The sequence below is a fragment of the Chenopodium quinoa genome, unplaced genomic scaffold (assembly GCF_001683475.1).
Source record: "Chenopodium quinoa cultivar QQ74 unplaced genomic scaffold, ASM168347v1, whole genome shotgun sequence".
Taxonomy (NCBI): domain Eukaryota; kingdom Viridiplantae; phylum Streptophyta; class Magnoliopsida; order Caryophyllales; family Amaranthaceae; genus Chenopodium; species Chenopodium quinoa.
This window is the reverse complement of record NW_018743574.1, coordinates 8,058,524-8,082,271: the sequence shown is the minus strand read 5'-3', so window position 1 is coordinate 8,082,271 and position 23,748 is coordinate 8,058,524. Positions and strand designations below refer to the sequence as shown.

At 33.5% G+C, this 23,748-nt stretch overlaps 3 protein-coding genes across 5 annotated transcripts; 2 read left to right on the top strand and 1 right to left on the bottom strand.

Annotated features, from left to right (window-relative positions):
* Nucleotides 1-358: 358 nt before the first annotated feature.
* On the top strand, nt 359-8,296 carry LOC110682498 (ATPase family AAA domain-containing protein 3-like). 2 transcript variants are annotated; one of them, XM_021858837.1, is made up of 8 exons: nt 359-787; nt 894-989; nt 2,275-2,385; nt 2,640-2,949; nt 3,998-4,088; nt 5,891-6,233; nt 6,844-6,992; nt 7,371-8,296. In XM_021858837.1, exons 1-8 carry the CDS (start codon nt 494-496, stop codon nt 7,891-7,893), a joined length of 1,917 nt encoding a protein of 638 aa, XP_021714529.1. In that variant the 5' UTR covers nt 359-493; the 3' UTR covers nt 7,894-8,296. The 2 variants fall into 2 exon arrangements, with proteins under 2 accessions (XP_021714529.1, XP_021714531.1); XM_021858839.1 differs by having other exon boundaries at nt 729-801.
* Nucleotides 8,297-12,620: 4,324 nt separating this feature from the next.
* LOC110682495 (zinc-finger homeodomain protein 2-like) lies at nt 12,621-20,372 on the top strand. Its single transcript, XM_021858834.1, has 3 exons — nt 12,621-14,673; nt 14,983-15,090; nt 20,289-20,372. The coding sequence occupies exon 1, from the start codon at nt 13,769-13,771 to the stop codon at nt 14,657-14,659; it is 891 nt and encodes a 296-aa protein (XP_021714526.1). The 5' UTR covers nt 12,621-13,768; the 3' UTR covers nt 14,660-14,673; nt 14,983-15,090; nt 20,289-20,372.
* Nucleotides 15,366-20,437, bottom strand: LOC110682497. 2 transcript variants are annotated; one of them, XM_021858835.1, is made up of 5 exons: nt 20,302-20,437; nt 20,035-20,099; nt 18,058-19,714; nt 16,693-16,772; nt 15,366-16,588 (listed from the first exon to the last, which is right to left on the bottom strand). In XM_021858835.1, the coding sequence occupies exons 3-5, from the start codon at nt 18,207-18,209 to the stop codon at nt 16,359-16,361; spliced, it is 462 nt and encodes a 153-aa protein (XP_021714527.1). In that variant the 5' UTR covers nt 18,210-19,714; nt 20,035-20,099; nt 20,302-20,437; the 3' UTR covers nt 15,366-16,358. The 2 variants fall into 2 exon arrangements, with proteins under 2 accessions (XP_021714527.1, XP_021714528.1); XM_021858836.1 differs by having other exon boundaries at nt 16,693-16,766.
* Between the last annotated feature and the right edge of the window lie 3,311 nt (nt 20,438-23,748).

The window sequence follows — 23,748 nt, the reverse complement described above, 5'->3', positions numbered from 1 at the left end:
GGTCGAGGCATCTCCACCAGGCGCCGTGACCACGGTGGCGGCGTCCTGGCTAGGCGCCACAACCACGGCGTCCTTACGATGCGTTACGAACCTCGTTTTCCGATGACGACGGCGATTCTCCGGTGATCCTCGGCGATCCGGTGCTGCTCCACATTTTTTTAGTGCGAAAAATTTATCTTCCGTTAAAATTATAAAAAGGGCAAATTTGTCAAAAAATTATAAAATGCGGGCTTTATGTAGAGATTTGCGGGCGATGAATAACAAGTCCCAAATAAACAAAACTCCCCTAACGTCTTTACAATGCGGGTCCCCCGACAACCCTTTCTTTTTGGCCAAGTTCCACATTCTCAAACTTTCAGCATCATTCTTCAACCCTCATTTCCTCTGCTTAAACCCTAAACCCTTATCACCCCAAAACAATGGCTTCTCATTCATTTCTTCTTTAAACCACTTCTAACTCCATTAAACCCTAGTAATTTCTCTCTCCTCTACAATGTCTTCCATCAAGCTTTCAACCTGCGCAACAATGGCGACTGCAGCTGTGGCCGCCGGATTTTCAATTTCTAATCCTTCCTACGCCGAAGGTTCATCTTGGTTTAATCCTTTCTCATACTCCCGATCTTCGCCGGAAAATGAGCCCAAATCTGATGATAAAACTTCTCCGGCGCCGGCGAGTAATTCCGCCGACGATGAATCGAGTGGTCGGTCTTCTGGATTCGATCCTGATGCGCTTGAGAGAGCCGCTAAAGCTCTTCGAGAAATGAACAGTTCTTCGTATTCCAAAGATGTTGGTACTTCTAGGTTACTGATTTTTTTTTTCAATTTTTTTGAATTAAATTTCGATCTATTTGTTATTGGTGTGATTAATTTTGGTTTGATGTTGTTTGAAATAGTTGTATCGGATAATGAGGGCGCAAGAGAAAACGAGATTGGCTGAGTTGGAGAATGATAAATTAATGATGGAGTTGCACCAAATTAAGCGTGACATTGTGAGTTCATTTTTTTACAGTTCTTTGTTTACAATTAATTTGTTGATTATTTATTGGATGTTTTACTCAAACAGCTGATAATATTTAGGATATAATATTAATTTACTCGAACATTTGTGGATTAGAGCTTTAGAGAGCTGATAGTATAGTATAGTATACAATGTGCTATCATCGAATTTAGAGCGGAGGTAATTGTAGGAATTTGACTCCTAATTCCTAATGGTCGGAAATGTATAGTGTCACTTGATTCTTAATTTCTAAATATTGACTGATATGTTGACATTAATTGATTTTTATGACAGTAAATGTAGGAATTTGACTCGGAATTCCTAATGGTAGGAAATGTGTAGTGTCATTTGATTCTTAATTGCTAATTATTGACTGATATGTTGACCGTAATTGATTTTAATGAAGTTTTGTATTCATTCATAGTTTCAAATGCAATGAAAAGCTCTAGATTCCACCTGTTTAGTCTTGTGCCAGCAAGGTGTTTTCACCGGAAATTGAGAAATAGATTAGGGAGCCAAAATAGTTTTTGCTACTAGTTCTGTCCTGAGTTGCAGATAAAAGTTGGCATGTTTTTCAATGCCATCTTTTTGCTGCTTCAAGCCATATATCTTCATCTCAAACTTTGACACTTGAGAATGAAGGCAGGTGCCTGATACATTATTAATTTTGTGGAATCCTAAAAACAATCTGTGATGGTCTTCTTAAATGGAAAGCAACTTCTCGCCTTGGTTTTTCCCGTTGATCTCACTTGACTCCTAGTAGGGATGTATGGAGGTGTTATAGGTGCTTTATGAAAAACTCAGTGGCTTCATCTGTTGCTATATCAATTCATTTGTTTGAGTTTCTTAGTTTTTTTATGTATTTATTTTTTTCTCCCCTGATGCTCTACCTGTATTCTCCAAGGTGTTACAGGTGCTTTATGAAAAATTCAATGGCTTCACCTGTTGCTGTATCAATTTATTTGTTTTGAGTTTCTTAGTTTATTTTATGTATTTTTTTTTTCCCTCTGATGGTCTACCTGTTCACCTTGAACATTGGGTAATTTAGCATAATGTCTTCTGCAATGCCCCAAAAGAGAATGCTAATATGAGAGGAGTTCGTCACCGAGGCATCGTAACTGTTAATTCAATCTCTTTTCAATATCATAGCTTGTGAACAACTCTACAATTCTATAGCTTTGTAATTTTAGCTTGCACAATAGGTATATGATTATGTGTATGAAGAAATGTATTATAATGCTTCAAGCACTTAACCAGAACTACCCCTTGTTTGGCAGGAGGGGCAGCAAAATATGGCTGAAGAACAAAGACGATTGGTTGAAGAACAGTCCCGGGTGTTAGCCCAAGTAAAGCGAGAAGAAGATAAGATGGCCAGAGATAGGATGCAGGTGGGTTAAACAATCTCTTTCTTTTTACAAAAACACGTGTATATTGAATTATCAAACATTTGCCTGCTAGGTCCTCGCCTGTATTTTTTTTTTCTCTTGCTTACCAATATTTGGGATGGGAACTTGTTTATTTTATTCAGGTTGCATTGTGATGTAAAAAATCAACTATCTCAACGTTTTTATTATCTGTCCAAAATAATAATAAAAAAAAGGCAGGAGGGACTTAGTTTAATAGAGAGTCGTAATTCTTGCAGAGAGAACATGAAAAACAGAGGCAAAACAATGTTGAAATGATAAAAATGCAAGAGGAAGCTGCCATACGTCAAGAACAAGAAAAGCAGAAAACTGAGGAGCAGATTCAGGCTCGACAACGCCAAACTGAAAAAGAGAGAGCTAAAATTGAACAGGAGACTCTACGTGTCAAAGCCATGGCAGAAGCTGAAGCCCGGGTTCACGAAGCAAAGCTGACCGAGGATTACAACAAGAACATACTCCGAAAAACGATGGATGGCGAAAAAGACAAGTGGCTCGCAGCAATTAATACAACCTTTAGTCATATTGAAGGTTAATATTCATTTATTCCCACTGATATATAGCTTTAACCAAATTCTTCTGCACTTATAGTTGGCCCGTTGGCTCTCCTCGTTTCCCTTTTCCTTTTGTGGGAAGGGGCAAGGATTGTGCTGGACGTGTGGGGGATCTTCTCATTATGGAGGCCATATCCTTGATGTTTATCCTAAAGAAATCTGAATTCGTTGTCAGCCTAGAATTTTGCTTCTCCAGTTTGGACATGTTTGTGAGTTATGTGTCATTCTTACAATTTCATGCTGGGCTTTAAACTTGGAGCTTAGTGAATGCCCAGATGGAGTGTTTTGCTTTAGGTATTGATAAAATATGGAAAGACTAATGACGTTAATTTCTATTATTTGGAGATGTTTTAGAATTAGTCTTATTTTAGCTGTTATTGTCATAAAGTAAACTTCTTGATTAGTTTGGCTACCAGAGTGCCAATTTATGTACATCAATTTTGGGACCCATATTAAATCTTAACTTGAGGGAAGTCTAGATTGTTGCATTTGTCTCTTGCAAAATAGCTGCTTATAGTGTGTCATTCAATCTCACAAAAATTGTTTGAAATGTAGATTTCTCTGTATGCTGTAGAATTTTTGGCATTTAAACATGTTCTTCTATTGCTAGAAATCTTTCGGTTTATTTATATTTAGAAGTGTGAGGCGTTCATGCAACTGTTATGATAGACCAATGTCTTGAAGAGTTGGGGTGAAGTTTAGGGCTGTTGGTATGGGCTTTACTTTACACAAGTGGATGAATATTGTGTGGGGAAGAAAATGAAGGTACATATATATTTCAAATTTCAACATCCAAAGGGGGTTCTCTTAGTTATGGCATGTTTGTTCTGTCAGTTTCTGCTGTTAATTTGCCTCATCTTTTATTTATTTATTTTATGATGCTCCGTATATCTCCCCTTCCCCCTCTTAATTTTATAGTGATCATGGCTGTCTCTTGTATTTTAATCTTGCAAAAAATTAGCCCTAGATTCTATTTTTCTTTGCATATGCTGTATACTTAATATAGATTTTAACTGCTTTTGCAGGGGGTCTTAGGGAGTTATTAAATGATAGGAGAAAGTTATTTATGACTGTTGGTGGGGTTACTGCTCTTGCTGCAGGAGTGTATACGACTAGGTATCTGCCTCCAACCTTCTCCAATCTTATCAATTATAAATGTCAATTGTTGGTGATGTTTTTTCTTTCTCTATATCCCTATCATTTCAGTGTATATATTCTTGCAAATCATCATAGGTTCATTTAAAGCTTTATGGAGTTGTTGGAATAGAAACACTGTGATAGCTATGAAAAAACCTTAAAATTAATGGTAGTTTTGCACTGTATATGGCTTGCTCACGATTAATTTGACTTATTGGCCACGAAAACCATAATAATGACATGTCCTTGCATATGAAGTTCTGTAGCTTTCATAGCGACTGAGAGTTTTCACACTACATGTGGTCTCAGATACCTATTTTTTCTCTGTTACGGTCTTACGGAGAAAAGAAGTGGTGCTGTCATCTGTATAGGCTGTTTTTTTTTGGTGTTTAGAGAGCCACAAAGGCGAGTGATGAGAAGAAGATCCCTCACTCATCATTTGTAGACTGTTCTTTTAATAGATTTGTGATATATGATTATGCCTGCGATGTTACTTCATTAATTTACCATAGTGCCTGACATATGTGCTTTGACATTTTCCTCCATGGGATTTTTTTTTTTTTATAGTAAATGACATTATGTTTAATTTTTAGCTCCTTATTTTCTTTTTCCCCAATTTTGTTTAATTGTTTTAATAGAACTTAAGCTATATATTATTATATATGCTCATAGCTTGTCATCATCATTGTTAAATCAAAGGTATCAATGTGTCATCATAAATCTGAAGCTTCTTAATGTTTATTATTACAGCGTTCCCCAAATCAACATAGAGATGTTTCAAAAGACCCATGATGGCAGCACCTTAGGAATCCTTAGTACTTTAAGTGACTTTTTTACCTCTTAGAATTAGGGTTGACAAGGAATGAGTGTTTTGGATGGATCACCAGAAATCCCCCTATTCCCTAAATCTCAATTTCTTTAATTCCTTTAATGAAATATCAATTTTTATGGGACATCATTTGATTGGGATATCATGGAAAAGTCAATAAGAAAGTGAAATGGATGTTGGATCTCCATCTCAATTATGGAATAAGTGGTTCCATGTAATTTAGAATGACTGCCTTTTTAAAAGTGCATATAATTGTTATCCATTAATGATTGTGAAATCATGGAAAGTCAAATGTTGATGTACCTGTGTTCTCTAGGATCAAGTAAAGAAGGAATTAAGACTGGTAATCACTACCAACACTTTAGAATTGAATCAACTTAATGTTTAGATACAGTCTATACCATTCAACTATCCTTCACTAGAATAAGAGCTAAACGAATTTTCAAGAGCTACAGTTTCTCACTATTCTCAGACATCCACCTAGCTGGGTTACCAACGCAAGTGGCCCCAATTTTTTTAGTATTACTAGGACCAGAAGGGAGAAACTTGTCTGTAATAACATTCACCAAAGCTTTCTTTCACAATCGACTCATTGTGTACCATGAGTCCTTCCTGTGGCTTATCGTAGATAGAAAGAAATACTACAGTAGCAAATTTCTGTTTTACATCAATATGCACCTAGTCCAAATAAGCAGAAAATCATATTGACTGTTCATGTTCCTAAAACAGTGGCCAGGTGTCTAATGGATAAAGTGAACCATAACTGCAACTAATAATATATTTATGAACAATATTAAAAGCCAAGACTAAGGATTAAAAATTTGGAAGTTGGACAAATTCTTACTTGTAATATATTGAGTTATAGGATATAATTTAACTTTGAGATGAAGTGGTCTCAACTGTCTTCATTGATTTGCCTGGGGTTTTCATCTAACATCAATTGAGCTTGCAGAGAAGGTGCTAGAGTTTCGTGGGGTTACATTAATCGCATTTTAGGCCAACCATCCTTGATCAGAGAGTCATCAATGTCCAAGTTCCCGTGGTCAGCAGTTGCTTCACGAAGGAAACAGAATTTGTTCTCTTCTGCTACATCTTCTGGAGAAGCAAAAGGGTCAACTGTTAGATCTGGATTTGACAATGTTGTTCTTCATCCATCATTACAGCGGAGAATTGAGCAACTTGCACGAGCTACATCTAACACAAAGGCGCACCAAGCTCCCTTTCGTAACATGCTTTTCTATGGGCCTCCAGGCACAGGGAAAACTCTGGTTGCGAGAGAAATAGCCAGAAAGTCGGTAAGTTTTGTCATACATGTAGATTTCTGCCCTAATTGCTGTATCTTTTGTCAATGTTCTGCTGAGTCATTCTGTTTTGGGCCTGTGTTAGTAGAGCATATGATTTATGATGAGTTGATGACAGAGAACATGGCCAGTCCACCTGCGGAACTGAATTATGCACATAGGCTCATTTTTTGTTAGTGGAATGGCTTTCCCACAAGGAGGATATCTGATTCAAAGCTTTAATATAGTATATCATGCAAAATTAGAGCTTAAATTTAACCTTTCAACCATATTTCTGTCTCCCCTCCTTTCTCCTTTTGTGGGATAATGGTTTGTCTGTGTAGGCACATCATTTTTGCTCTTACTGTTAGTTTGAACATCTGAGATCATGCTTTTAAGAACATGGTCAGTGCAAACAAATATAAATAATTTTATTGCAATGATTTTGTCTGTCACTTGGATGATCATTCTGTGCTGTTAGCATCAATTCTGAATCCCAGTAGAAGAAGATGGCCAAGGAAGTTGAAAGTCATGTCCATGCTGCCTTCTTCTACACTTGATGTTTGAAATAATGTGAATGTATTATCCCATTACTCCTTTATGTTAACTTCTAAACATTGTGCAGGGATTAGATTATGCCATGATGACTGGAGGAGATGTTGCACCCTTGGGTCCACAAGCTGTTACCAAGATCCATGAAATATTTGACTGGGCTAAAAATTCGAAAAAAGGCTTGTTGCTTTTCATTGATGAGGCTGATGCGTTCCTTTGTGAGTAAGTGAATCCTTTTCTCTGTTGCTTAGTGATTTTTTTTTTTTTTTAATAAAAATATATATACTTCTATATTTCACAAAAATGGTGAAGAAAAAAAAAAAAAATCCATCCCCTAAAATGGGCAAACCAACAAATGCTTATGGAAAATGTTTGCTGATGTCCATAGAAGTATTCCAACCTGCCTTCAAGGGCATCCTTAATTTATTATTCATCATCCATTTAGATTTGGTTCTTGGGGCTAAAGACTGAGACATGACCAAATATGTACTTGATAAACAAGGTAGCCTAAGAAAACAAAATTAAAAATAATAATAATCAAGGAATTGATCTTGATCCCTCCATGTGTCTGATGTTAATTACTCTCTTGCTATGCTGTAGGCGAAACAGCACATATATGAGTGAAGCTCAGCGAAGTGCTCTCAATGCGTTGCTTTTCCGTACAGGAGACCAGTCAAGAGACATAGTTCTTGTGCTTGCCACTAACAGGCCAGGTGATCTTGATAGCGCTGTCACTGATCGAATTGATGATGTAATTGAATTTCCACTTCCTGGGGAAGAGGAACGATACAAGCTGCTGAATCTGTATTTGAACAAATACATTTCTGATGAGAACAAAGATGACACCAAATCTAAGTGGGGCCCAGTTTTTAAAATCAGAAAGAAGCCTCAAAGCATTACCATTAAAGATCTTTCAGAAGATGTGATTCGTGAAGCTGCAAGGAAAACAGAAGGGTTTTCAGGTCGCGAGATAGCAAAGCTGATGGCCAGTGTTCAAGCAGCTGTTTATGGGCGGCCAGATTGTACATTGGACTCGCAATTATTCAATGAAATTGTAGATTACAAAGTATCTGAGCACCATCAGAGAATAAAGCTGGCTGCTGAAAGTGTGCAACCTGCATAATTTACCAAGTCTACTGCTATCTATCTCTATCAGTGTTTTTAGGGCGTATTTTTTTTTTTCATACGAACTGTTGAATGTATACATGTAGCTGTATATTTTTTCACCAAGGGATTAGCAGATTCTTTTGAAATCTGACTAGACAAGGTAGACCACAGGATTCTCCTAATTTTATTGGTATTTGGCCAGAGATAGGCACATACATTTTTTTAGCTTATACTCTTATAGGCGAGAGTAGAAGGGGAAGTTGTGGGATGAGGTTCCCTTTGATTAGAGCAGTCTATTGGTTTGATCACGGTGCAAGGTAGATAATTCTTGTCACGAAGACAAAATATGCATTTGTTTTCCTCCTATTATTGGCGTAATAAAAGAAATTGTGAGCAGCTCTGCTTGGTCGTTTTTGAAATGGTTTCCACATAGTGCAAAAGAAATGGGAAAAAAAAAAAAAATCACACAAGCAGTTTTCTAACGCTAGCTTCCATCTATGCTTAGTTCAGCTAGAATACGTTAAGGCACTGTTTTTAACGGTCTGATGATTTAATGTCATGTTTGATGACGATTTCCCTATATCCCACCTGATTGCACGCAAAATATTGTTAATTGCTGTGATTCGGCCTAATTCCTTATCAACTAATTGACTAATTCCACTACCGAGTATAATCCAATAAGAAATACTCATTTAGACCCTATTGGTTTCCACGATACTCCATATGAAAATTTAGAAGTTTTCGTATAGACTCATTTCAAATAAGGTTAAAAAAAATGTCCTATCAGTTTTTTGGTGTATACGTCAAAATAACTTATTTTTGTTCCTTTCACCTTATTTTTGTTCACTTCACCTTATTGTTGTTGAAATGAAATTATTTTTACTGTTTTTCAATTGTATTTCTTCTTTAGAGTTACTGATTTTTATTTTAAAATGAACTTAATTTTGCTGAATTGAACTTTTTTTTTTTTTACATAATATTTTTTTTTAAAAGGTGAACTAAATAGGGTCTTACGTATAGTTTATAAACAAACTTCCACTTGGTTATTTGGCTCTAGGCCAGACTTTTTGAAAGCAAGGAAAAAAGGATAAGAAAATTCCTAACCTCAAATTGCGTTTTAACTATAAGATACAATCTTTATTACTTCGTATTAGATTGACCAAGTAAGGGCCTGTTCATATTTACTGAACTGAGCTGAACTGAACTGAACTGAACTAATTGGAGCTGAACTGAACTGAACTGATTGGAACTGAACTGAACTGAACTAAGCTGAAATGAATATTTTATGAGAGAGGGAAATTAAGAGCAGAGCTGAACTGAAATGAGTTGAACTGAACTGAGCTGAACTGATTGGAGCGGAGCTGAACTGAACTGAACTGAACTGATTGGAACTGAACTGAACTGAACTGAAAATAAGTAAATATGAACAGGCCCTAATACATGGTAGATAACTCAATTTACCCAAAAAGCTAAACCGGCAAAAAGACTGAAATTTTACATATTCAACACTCAAAATACCATCTTACATGTATTAACAAAAAAAAAAAAAAAAAGTTTAGCAAGAGCGGAGAAAAAGAGTGATTGATAATTTCGTCAAAGAAAAAAAAGAGTGCTTGATAAGAACATAGAAGACAGTACAATTTCACTATTCAAAAAAAAAAAAAAAAAAAAAAAAAGAAGAAGAAGAAGAAGGTAGTACAATATCTTGAAAATTTACATTTCCAACAAATAAGATAGTTGCATAACCTAATTGCTTCATTTTATCATATAAAAAATTCGCTAATGTCATAGATCAACCACATTGTTTAGTCACTTTCTAAATTCATTGGTCGACCATATTATAATTAGGCCAATAGACAATAATTGTGTAATTTTATTACCACTACTTTCTCTTTATCTCTTTTTATTTTAACACAAAACAGTCCTAATCCTTGTGGATGTGATTACGCCGCGTAGTACGGTCGGATAATCAAAGCATAACAAACCTAAAAAGATATTCGTCAAATTAATTTAATATTTTATTTAATTAATGATTGATTGATTCCCCTTTAATCGTTAATTCGTTACGTTCTATTACTATCTTTCATGCAATTAAATATACATATATTGCTCGTTGGATATAACAATAATTTATAATAAAATTAATAATTTAATCTTTTCAAATTGGCACTTTCTAGTCTTTTCTTTAAATTAATAACTTAATTGTGGTCAAGTTTGAAAGATCTATACAACTTTAGGATTAAACAAATCATGTTTTATACCTTTGATTTCATAAAATATAAAACTAAATCTACATTTCTTCACCATTATGGAATTATAATGTTTCCTTATTTGACAAATCTAGGTAAAATAAAGGGAACAAGTTAGCGAAGGTACATTGAATTTAAGTGCTATTTTTGGCTAATAAGTAATCTATAGCCTGTCAGAAGGGCGGTGGGGGCTTACCTATTAGTTTATTAAACCTTATTATTGTTCCTTAATTACAATTTTCATTTGCTAAAGTAGGGTATGGGTGTATCCTTGTACGGCTTTGTTCAATTTGACTTATTTTGCATATATCTGATTTTTATTTGAAAAAAATATACAAGTATTATATTTTCCACATTACATGTTTTTTTTTTGAAAGATAAGTCCAAGAAAATAAGATCTACTACGGGCCTGTTTTTATTGACTAAACTCAGCCGAAATGAACTGAATTGAACAGAACTAAAATGAAATGAATAATTTATAAGAGAAGGAAATTAGGAACTGAACTGAACTGAATTTCAACGTATGAAAACAGACCCTACGTATACAAATTCGAGAAAAATAGAAATACTCCGTATAATTTGGTTTGGAGTGAAGAGAGGGTGGGGGCCTAGGGGCTAAAATTCTGTGTTAAACAACAAACAATGCTTAATGAATTGAAAATTCAGGAGTTGACTTAGTTTAATAATTTAGACTAGCCTTAATCTTAGAAAAATACGTTTGTGTGTTCATACTTAGGATCAACTAATCCATGGCCGTAGACCTAAAATGGCCCTTCAAATGTTATGGTTCTAATTAAGTTGGAGACTTGACTAATATAGTAGTTGAAATGTTTAGTCTATCATCTTTAGTTTAACTAGCTGATTTATTACTGTTTTTTTCGATGAAAATAATTTGTTCACTAATAGTTAAAATGAAATATGTTCAAACAATTCTAAATATGTTCTACAAAGTACGATTAATAATAAGTTCACTGATAGTTAAAATGAGTTTCAATAAGTTAAACTAGTACTCTGTAGTTAATTATTGATCGTAATGACTCTTGCCTGAATTAAACTTAGATTGGTCATGGAAGGGAAATCGGCTAGGCTGAAATTAAAGTTACATGTATAACAAAACTAGGAAATTTAAACTCAAACACGCACGGTACACATTAATTAAACCTTTGATGTGTAAATTCAATCACAAATTACATTTAAAATTTTCATGTAATTGAAAACATGATTTGGGTTTGGGCAGTAATCAATGGCATAATGGCAAGTGCCCACCAGTGATACTCTTGTTCCATTTTTGGGACATAGAAATTATATGTGTACCATTATGGGAGTTAAGAGACATTGGTATGGTACCTCCCCACGTTTGTAGGATTGTTTAGTGGTTTCAAAATTACTTAAATTCAACAATTCTAGAAGACTAGTACACAAATATCATTCTAAATGTTCATCATATTTATGGATACACCGAGTATTACAGTTATAAGAAGTAAAGACAAGAAACTACATACATTGTGTGCTTGTATTTGACAAAAGAATTTAACTTGTATGGTTGGAGATAATCCTCTCCAGAGTGATCCATATAACTTCTCTATGTATGTAGAATCATTATTTATTTATTTCATAATGTTACCTATTTTTCTAACACTTATACAAAAACTAATAGCAAAAAACTCGGTACCAATAAAAAAAATAAAATAATACTTTATGGACACGTTGGTAGTTCATATTAATTACTCCGTTTTAATTAAAGTTGATACTAAGACATAGTAGAAACTAGGAGTATGAAACAAAAATGCCCTTTCCCATGTACTTTTCCTTAACAAGATTAATAAAAGAAAAAAGAAATAATGTTTCATATTTACCATACCAGTGGTAAATAAATATATGAAAAATAACTCTATATTTACAAAAATAAACAAATTCGTCCCAAATATATAAACCTGGCCTTTGTTAGATGTGACTTTTTTTTTTTTTTTTTGCAATCTACTTTCATTTTATAAATCTTTATTAGAATGCATGATCACATCAAATAGGTGTACAATAATGATAAAATTGAAACACCTCCAAGGAGGGAAAACAAAAACCCTATTATCATGTAATCTTTTGATTCTGCTAACCAAAAGTGTTGCAATTCAACATAAACACACATTTTTGTTATTAATCAACAGTCAACAGTAAACAGCATGCCTCTTTCACTCTTCCTTCCTACAGAATAAATGATGACCATAAATCCATAATTATCTTCATAATACACTCACAACCCTAAAACACAAAGTTACTTGACCAAAAAAGTTAATAGTACAAAGTACTCCATATAAATAGTAATCTGTAGTTAAAATCTTAAGCAAATTACCAATTAAAATACTACGAGTACTTATATTAAGATTTAATTTTATTCGAATTCCGTTTACATGATTGTCGGTTTTAATTACGGCTCTATCGACATACAAATTACGGAGTAGGAGTATAAAAAAAGGTTGGTCAAAAATGAGTGGAGTTGCAGGCAATTAATAAGTCGAGGCGCACCATACAGAACCATCAGAAAGAGGAGAGAGAAAAATCTGACAAACTTGCTGTGTGTTGTGGTGTGTGGACCAACCAATATCCCTTTTTTTTCTTCAATCTTCATCACACCTTTAATTCCAATCCAACCTCTTCTCCCCAAAAATCAACACTTTTCTTTCTTCTGCTCTTTATCTTTCTTCTAATCTCACCTCATTTTATACCTATTAGCTTAGCTAATCACATGATTAGACCATAATTAATTAACCAATTTTAATTTTTTTTGGAAACTTTCTTATTGGTGCAGGCAGATTCTAGGCAAGCAAAGCAAAGCTCTTGGTCCCATCAACAAGTTTGTCCGACTTTAGGCTTGTTTTCTTAGCCTAAAGTATATAAACAACCCAAAATCGTAAAGGTACGTGGTACGTATGATATAAGTCGACATTGTTAGCAACAACACATTATTACCCTTTATAACTCTCTATACACGCAAGTAAAAAGAGCGATAAAAGAGTCCAGGTTCGGATCGGGTTCGAGTTTGGTTTCGTGTTTGGGGAGAAAGTATAGTTGTGGGAGCAATAATTAGGAAATTGGACCATTTTGCAGGCCGTGGGGAAGAAGAACATGCTACTGTCGGTTGTTCTGTACTACACCCTCTTCTTGTACTAGTGCTCCCTCCACCCCCTTATTATTCCTCTTTACAATCACATCTTATCTTGCTATTTTTACTAAATTTAACATTTTTAGGGGTCTTTCATTAATATTTTTTTTAATGATGAAAGTTAATTAAGAAATTACATCTTCTTAATTATATTTTCATGTTAATTATCTTCTTTGGTGTTAATTGATCAACCCATCAAATCCTCCTCCTAACCCATTAAGATAGGGCATATTATCATATATGGGTTAGTGGATTAAGCACCCACCTATGTCAAAATCATATTTTATTTCCTTATTTATGTTCCATAATCAATTACTGTATATGCCCCATAAATAGATTTCTCCATTAAATCCTTCCCTAATTATTGTTGTTTGTCCTATAGTATGAATTTTGATTAACCCTTTAATCTTTTCATTTTAGAAATTATAATTAGACACATTTTTTTTAAAAAAAAAGTGTCAATTTTGTATTGGATTTGATTTTGAATGGAGGTTAAGAAACCAAATAAAGAGATTCCATTTCATCCCAATTCTTTCACCCACAATAATCTTGAAAAATCTCCAAATCCAACCCTAGATCTCTCTCATCTAGAAAAATACAAAGATCCGAGCTCAAGTCCGGACTCAAACAGCCCGAAAGCGGATATGATCCGCTATCGGGAGTGTCAGAGAAACCACGCGGCTCATTTGGGGAGCCACGTGGTAGATGGGTGTGGTGAGTTTATGCCTTCGGGCGAGGAGGGTTCACTCCTCGCCCTGAAGTGTGCAGCCTGCGACTGTCATCGCAATTTTCACAGACGAGAAGTGGAAGGTGAAACAACAGCAGCAGCAGCTACAACTACTGCTGCAGCTGCTGCGAATACTTTAGCTGCAGCTGCAGCAGCAACAATTTTACCAGTGGCACCTGTTGTACCACCTTCTGCTATGACTACAACAAATTGTTACATTTCATTCAGCAAATACCACAAAAACAACAATAATCTTCTATCAGTACGCCCGAATTCTGATACTACTACTCCCGCTGTTTACTATCAGCAAGGAAAACAGTTCTCCCACCCCCGAGCGCCCGTAATGATGGCGTTCGGGGGCGGGGGAGTGGCAGCTGAATCCTCAAGCGATGACCTCAACGCTGGGAATTTCGATTACGGGGGGCACTTCGTAGAGCAATACGGAGTATCAAAGAAGCGATTTCGAACAAAGTTTAGTCAAGAACAAAAGGATAAGATGATGGAATTTGCTGAGAAAATCGGATGGAAGATGCAGAAACAAGATGATGTACAAGTGCAGCGTTTTTGCCATGAAGTGGGTGTTAAAAGGCAAGTGTTCAAGGTTTGGATGCACAATAACAAGCAAGCTATGAAAAAGAAACAAGCTTGATAGTAATATATCATGTATGTATGTAGTGTTTTTTTTTTAATTTTTAATTTTTAATTTTTATAAAAGAATGAATAGATTATTTGTGAATAATTAAGTTTGATTAGTGTATTTTTTTTAGGATTATAGAATATAGTAAATGAGTTTATCCCTCCCTATGATCTAATTTTATTTTTATTTTTTTGGAATAGATGATGGATTTATATTATTTTTGAGTTTTCATTTTCAAAGGAAGTTAATTTAGGTGAATTTGGCAACCAGATTTTTGCACATTTCTCCTTGCAAAATTCTGTTACTATTACGAGTAATTGAGTACCTTACTATAGGCATAATGGCAAAGCATGGTTATCAACATTAATCAAGACTCAAAAGCTGGACTAAAGATAGATCATTGGCTTCTCTAAGTGACCGACATACATTGCTAATCATCGAAGGTATGTTGAGATTTTACCCTAATCCTCTTTCCAATTGACGTTCCTATATTTTTGAAACATTAATCATGTTACACGACATACAATATGTTCCGTGTAAATGTCAAATAAGCTAGTTAATCAAAATATTGGAAACGTATAATCAAATTTTAACTACACTATTCGCGTTTGTACAAGAAAAAAATAAATACTCATACAATACTCTTCCAAAACCATGTATAGTAGTAAATTTTTTCTTCTTTCAATAGGTACAAGTATATTCTAAACTTGTAGCTCTAGATCATGAGAGGGCTGTCAAATTTATAGCCGTACAATACTAAAAATGCATATCCTGAAAGGAATTTTTGGAATCCAAAGGTCTTGTAGAGGGTATTTTGGAGATTTTGAAAATACTTAAGAGTATCTTTAATTTGAGTTTATTAGGGCTTTAAGCCTATGAAATGCAATTTTTGGTAGAAATTTAGAGTTTCTCGACGAAATTTCAATAGTATTCTATATAGTAAGGAATATAAAAGGCTTAATGATGCAGTAATTGCTCTACTATTTTATTCATGTATGAAATCTAATTAATACTCCGACCTTTTATACAGTTAAATGACCCTTGAATGCACTCACGACCTATAGAAAACCTCCTTAGACAAGAATCGAACCCATGAGTCCATGGCTCCATGCCCTTTCAAGTGGAGGATGATTTCCTATTGTACAAGTTTATAAGGTGGGTAAAATAGTGGTCTGGGTATTGTACTCTATTTGATTTCTCTGTCCCTCCCATAGGGTGGGTGCCGACCTTTTGACATTTAAGACCTTTCTTCAATTAAGGGTGTTTAATGAAAATTAAACCTATTTCCCTCTTAAATTACCTGCTTTAGGCAGAAAGTCTCATCAAAGAAATTAGGATAAAATTAAAAAAGATTTTGATGGTTTCACACTTCAAGGTAAGGTTTTGACACAAAAATAATGCTCTCCTCATCTAGCTAGGAAAAAAAGAAAGATAAGTTAATCAATAAAAACACTAACAATGAATTAGTGATCAGCAAAAGTGTACAAAATTTATGAGTTTATACTAGAAGATAACTTTAATGTTGTTATGAGGGAGGGCAAACAAACTTATGTGCTTAGACTCTCAACCTTTTTTCGTTCCAAAATACCTTAACTATTTCAAGAAACTCAAAAACACCCTTAATTGTTGGAAATGACTAGATAACCAAACAACCATGCTCGGAGATTTGTCTATCATCCCTCATTGTTATATATCTATGACAAAGACGGATTCATTCACTGGCGCATTTAGCGCCAACCTCACCTGCAACATCTGAGGCCCTCTCTTTTGCGGCCACATACTTGGCCTTGGCTTCTTCACTAAGACCAGACTTAGTCATCGACTCATATGCTTCCTCAACTTTATGCTTTGCTTCATTATATACCTCTTCTAGGCCGTCTTTTGTGAATGATGAGGAGTTTGAAATTACATCTGCCTTCTCAGATGCATACTTCTTTCCATCTGGAGAGATTAATATTTCAGTGAATGATATTGTTAATGGAGATCAAAATTGATAACTATAGTTTAAGAGAGTCATCAGGGGAGAACAATGATTCATTAGTTACCCAATGCAGATTGTTTGGCTTTGTCCCTCAAATTTTGTACGCCTTCTTTTAAGTCTTGCTTGCCCATCCATTCTCTGTCACTGAATAGTTAAAATTTAAAAATAATTCATGTTTTAACTTTCAGAATAGTAACATAATCTTTTTGTATTGAAATTAAATTTGGAGAAGGCAATTACTTGAATTAATTACCAAACAATGAAGTTGCACGATTAGCTATCTAGAGCTAGAAGTACATTATGCACAAAAATATGAAAACTCATTATTAGGAGAACAAACAGATAAAGTTGTATTGAACAACACATTCAAGTATCCCATATTAATAAAAGTTAAGAAAAGTGAACACTTTATAAGGCTAACAATCAACTACGTATTTTTCCTAAGTTCCTATTCCTATTATGATATTATCATATGATTTTGGGATGAAACCTCCTTGGACTTGTGAGATGGACTCAATCTCTTCATGACAAGTGTAGCTAGACTCGTATTTAACACATAGTATATCCATTTAGAAGTGTGGTAGTCTTATTCAACTAGAAGATACAATGGTGCCTATTGGTTGATCAATGGAGATACTTGTAAGAATCTTGAGGGTAAGGGTTTTAGGCTAGTTGAAAGGGGGTGGATTAAAATGAGGAACGGATGTTGTTATGACTTTAAATGGCAATGAATGTTTTAAATAGTTTATTAATAAGGTGGATCAAAAGGAAAGGTATAGAATTAGAAATGTTAAAATTCAAAGGAAAGTTTGAGTTGCTTGTAGATTTTAAAAATAAGAAGGGGAAATCGGCTATATTATGTTGGTAAGAGCATGTGATACGTTGGTCAGATGATGCAGTGTCTCGAAAGAGAATGTTCATAAGAAAGTTTATGACTTACTCGTAACACTTTTCTTTAAACTAGGCCAGGTCTTAGGTCTACATTTTCATATTTAAAAAAGGAAAAAAAAAAAAAACTTTAATAATCATTATTATTTAATATTTCAAACTCAAATGGTAATAAGGTCTTATTAGTATGGTTCAATACAAGATATAGGCAAGTATATAAACCTCTACTACTATATTTTATAATCATAAATTCATAATATATAACAAAAGAGTATTAATGTATTATAAACAATTTCACTTGCCTTGAAGAAATTATGTTAATTCATTTTTTTTTTCTTTACCAAATCATAATTTTTTAAAAAATTCATTTTCATATATATATATATATATATATGTATCATGCAAATACTCATTAAGTCACATTAATTTTCCTCACTCAATAATAAATTAACACATTCACTAGCTAGTTCTTAAAGTTAAACTAATAGAGGCTAGTATAAAGATGGTTAATAGATATTTGGTACAAAAATAAAGTATATACCCGTAACAATCGTCAGTCCAAGGGTGAGCAGACTCTTCCATAGTATTGAACGGCGAACACATGATCGTACCATTTTCTGCAACCACTATCGCCGCCGCCTCCACCGTCACAGCCACCACCCACACCATCATTGCTGCTATTCTACACACCATTACATCCACTCTTTCTATATGTTTAGAAATGATAATTGGCTTTTCAAACTATTTTGATAATAACGAACAACAATAATAACTTTGTGAAATTAATTGATGATACAGTTCAATTAAAGGTTTTGGGTTGTGTTATTGTGTACGTTTGGAAACATAGGTGAGAATTGCATCTGTTAAAGGGCTATTACATATATTCTTACGTGTCATCTTCTATAGTTGCCACATTCTGGTAAAGGTTTTATCCGATTGCCACGTTGTTACATCCTGCTATTAATTAGAACCTTATAATTGACTAGTATGACTACAAATCGACTACTACTATATGCTTGTTAAGAAATAATAAAAGCGGCAATTATTAGGAAAAAAAAAGTATATTATGAAACGTATTACATTAATTTAATTCAAAGATTGGGATTTTCTTAGGATTACTTATGTGTTATGTTTAAATAAATTGGAGATGATAATTCTATAATAACTCGTATGTATGTGTTGACAATAAATGTATCATATTGTGTTTAGTCCATGTCCAATATTAACCTTAGGCTTTACCATTATCTAAGACTTAGAAGTTAGAATTGTGGCTAATTTAATGTTTGAAAAGCAAGTTCCAACATATAGTAATACACTAACATGTACAACATATATTTTAATTGTTTGGTTTGATGATTCGTTCTGAGCTGGATATGGGGATATTTTATTTTATTTTTTTAAAATATTTTGAATTTTTGAATATTAAGATGTAGGGCAATTGGAACCAAAAATTAAACTTGCTTAAGTTGGAAATTATCTTGTTATTTATTTTGAGAGAATTTGGATAAAATGAATAAATGATAATGCCTTAGCTTATTAGTTACAATTTTGCATAGTTGATCAATACTCTTGCATTTCACGATGGTCATCGTATGTAGTTTCCATAAAATTCTTTTGTAATTATTGTAACAATTTCATCACCATAATATGCAGAAATAATACGTGGTCAAACTTATGCAAATACTCTTTAAAAAATTATGTAAATATATTTTCATTTAAACCTTCTCTATTTGGAGTACATTCTACACCCAAAAAATAATCTCCGGCATCAATTAGCACACAAGATTATAAGGTTATTATACATATACCTACTAATTAACTCTAACTCACTAATAAATTACACTTATAACAAAAGTTTTAGAAATATTTCACCATTTATTATCGTTTCATGAAAACTATACATGTACATATATAGTTTTATCCTAAATTAAAGTAGGAGGAAAACTGATCATTCAACAAATTAATTTAAGACCGTTGAATGCATCTTAGAAGCAAGCAACCTTGCCCAAATTTATCTGAGGCTTATAAGGCTGGTTATCTCTTATATGAATGAAATTAATCTTCCCTGACGGTTTTCGTAGCCAAGGAATCGTAGGCTGGCCCGGCGTCGCGCTTTGCCTCTGCATAAAACCTTTCGTTACCATCTTTCACTGAGTGTGAAACTGCGTGTAATTTCCCTGAAGCAAATTTCTCGGTACCTAGTATTTGAGATGAAATGAAGAATATGAATTTATGAAATATTTTATATTGTAATAACATGTTATTTTGACTCGGGTACTTGTTCATGTCATATACTAGCTAGTACGTGTCTAGGTGTCAAATTAAGCTACTCCGTAGTATTTTTTTTTTTTTTTTTTGTTGAAACATATTTAGGATAGTATATACTAGTATAATGAATTAAGATTGGGTTATATCTACGTCATTTGTACAATAGTTCGTTGCATTATCATAGATACAATTGGGCCAAATAATGTACTAAAAGGATCAGATTTATATAGGAAAAAGGAAATTATTTTACCAGGAGCATCACGCATCATATCTTCAGCAGCATGTTTCATGTTTTGCGGGTTAACACTCAATTTCCTGGCAAAAGCATATACATACAACTTAGAAATTATATTTGTAATTCATACTCAAATTAAAATTCATTTTGAAAAGGAAGACATTTATGAATATCAATTATTTATACACCATTTGATGAATTAAAACGTGCATGCAAAAAAAAAAAAGTTAATTAAGTGGTCAGATAATATGAAAATGATCAAAATACAGGACAAGTATGTACCCGGATCCGGAGATTTTATTGTAAGCCCAATCCTTGGCCTCTTCAGCCTTGTCTAGCACGGCGTCTTTTGCCTCACCGAAGTCAAATGCCGAGCACATCCTCCCATTTTCAGCCACCAGCATCACCGCGACAACCACGACCATCATCCATACCAAGGATGTTCCTCTTTTACACGCCATTTGTTGGTCTCACTTTGTCAATGTATATATATAATAAAATTGGCTTGTTAGTTTATAAAACTATTATGTTTTGATTATTGTTTTTGATTGAATGTCCCTTTTAAAGTAAGAATGTTGGGAAAACCAAAGGAATAGAGAATTCAACTCCGTAAGAACCGTTTCTAAATTTAATTTTCTTTGCAATAGATATGTCACATGTGTCAATGTGTGTGGTTCTACGTCCTTCTTTTTTCATTGTTACCATTATTCATTTTTGTCACCTTTTTTTTTCTTCCGCGTCTTCTGCATTTTGTAAGGTACTCATTCTAAGGTATCTTGCTTGTATTTCCCTTTTTTTTTGCTCTATTTTTAGTTATATTTTAGCATTAAATACCATTTAATGCTTTTATTGCTTGGCATTATCTAACTTTAATTCATTTTGATTAAGCATATGTCAAAAAATAAATAAATAATTTTTTATTTTTTATGGTTGTACTACAAATTTAGGCACGTACGTATTTAAAATGGTCTACTATATAAGTTAAACTATCACTTAATTAAGGGGAAAAAAAGTTATTAGAAAGGAGAATTGTTCCGAATCAAATAGAATTTTATTTTAATAAAGGAATTAAATTGTATTGTAATACATATACGTCTTTTTAAATCTAATTCGATAAAAAAAAATCTAATAAAAAAAATCTGGAATTTCTTTACCTCGATTATTACTTGTTGATACGTGTATATGAGAAGCGCGAGGCCTAGCATGAAAGATAAGAGCTTATCAGCAAGCCATAGATGACTTGCTTGGTGTATGCCTTCAACTTGATCAATCGAAGCACAGTCTAGCTAGCTTAGCTTAGCACGCATGCAATACCAGGCAAGTCATCCTTGGCTACCAAATAAGACTTATCATCATGTAAGACCACGTACCTTTTTCATGCAACACATTTCTCTATTGATCTCTTTATTCTTTTACTAATAATGAGCATTGCATGCAGTTTATTGCTTGTGTGAATAATGTCAACTTCCTAGGAACCACTTATATACACGTAAAACTCTTAGATAGAAGAAGAATAAGCATATTATTTTACAAAATATATAATAATTAATGGGATCGGATTCTAATAAATTTCTAATTGGTGCTCCAACCCTCCAACCAGCTTTAGCCCATCTCCTTGGATGACATATATGCGTTTTCTATCCATACTATTGTTGAAATTCTAATACCCTCTCTTTTATAGTTCATTTAGCTATTTCCACGAATTATTGTGGAATATATAGATATACACTTTGTTTGACTCCACATAAATTAGGGTCAAAATTATTTAGATTCTATTCTACATTTAAAAAATAAAATAAAATAAAAAAGTATTGCAGAGAGATAGGGTAGGACCTTTTTTTTTTTTTTTGAGTGAAGATTGGGTAGGACTTAATTCAATGTGTAATTGACTTTTTGTATATATATCGATCATTATGCTTAGCTTGATGAATCTAGCAAAGATTTGACATGAAAAGGGTAGTAGAATTGAAGAATGTAGTAATATATCAAAGTGACCATTGGACCACTCAACTAATTTTGTGTAGGAAAAAGGAAAAGAAAAAAAAAAGGCATTGGTATATGTTGATCAACTTGTGTAATCAAGCATGCATGCATGCATGTTGCAATCTTCAAGGATAAGATAGAAACATTATTCTAACTTTTTTTGTACGTGCTTTATACGGAGTACAATGCTCTACACTTGATCATCAGCAATATTTTTAAGTGCTGATCATGGCTTTCAAATTTGAAAGCATCACCGATAGAGTATGTTGTGAGTTTGACTTCGATTCTTACATACGTGTAATATGTAGACTCGAGCTCTTGACATGTTTTTTTGGTAGTATATAGATTGCGTTTTATTTGACTACAACCTCGCATAAGTTAATTTGACATGAGTTATGGATAAACTCTTTGCTAACAAATAGGAAAAAGGATAAGGAATCCATTCCCTCACATGCAGCATTGCTACCATGCATGGTTCTTATAATTTTTCTCTACTTTGTTCACTTCCTCCTCACACATGCATAAATGCATTAATATTTAACAATAAATATACAATACATGTCTACTCATTTCATATAACTGATCATTATAAGGTGAAATTAAATACCCGACGAGGCAATATTTATAAGACGAACAGTACAAAGACACAAAGTATGCCGTTTATTGTGTTGAGGTTGACAAGAGGTCAAAAACCTTGAAATACTACTATGGTATTCTTGTATAAGTTACACTTATAAGATTTAGACTTTGAAGTTGGATTGGTTAATCATTGATATGATTCGGATTTGGGACACTTTGTGACTAAGGGTATCTAAGAAAGGAAGAAATGTTATTGTCTTCCCAAAAGAAAATCTCAACCTATCTACTCTACATGTTCTCCCAATCAATGGGGCAATATAGAAACATTATTCTATACTCCTCCAATTGTGGGTACCCCCGTTGAAAACCAAAGTCTTCAAGACCAACATCTTCTAATATTATCCACCAATTATGGTCACGTGGGGGGCCACCTTTTAACAATTAAGTTGTGATGTTTTGGTCAAATAATCTTGCTTTACATAATCGTACTCAACTTAATTGCCTTAAGTAGAAGGGAACAATCTTCGTGTTATCAAATTAATTATTGGAAAATTAGACCCCTTACAATGATATATAATTGCCTAATAATCGCGATCATTGTGAATGGTTGCAAGCTCTTCCAATAATTTGAATATGTTCGGAGATAACTCATCTAAGTAAATAAATCTTGTAGAATTGGATTGATAATGAGCAGAGATAGCACGTACTACATCCGTTACATATTATGTGTAATTTTTTGATATCTTATATTTCCTCCGTTGCTATTTATTGACACGTTTGATTTAGGCACACATATTAAGGAGATGATAGAGAATAAGAGAGAATGATAAAGCAAGTGGGAGTACACTAGTAAATGTATAGCATAAAACTTACCCCAAAAGAAAATATGTCAATTAAAAAATAAACTTTTTAAAAAGTAATACTCAGTACGTGTTAAAAAAAATAATAGAGGTAAGTATAAGGCGTATAACAGAAGAAGTACTCCCTCTGTTTTTAAATACTTGTTCTACTTTCTTTTTTCGACATTTTTATATACTTGTTCTATTTTTTTATTTGGAAATCTTTTACAATATTTAATTCATTTATCTCATCTAGTGGACACAATATAAATCATATTTTATATTCTCTCTCCTCCAAGTCTCTCAACTACTTTTACTTTTTACAATT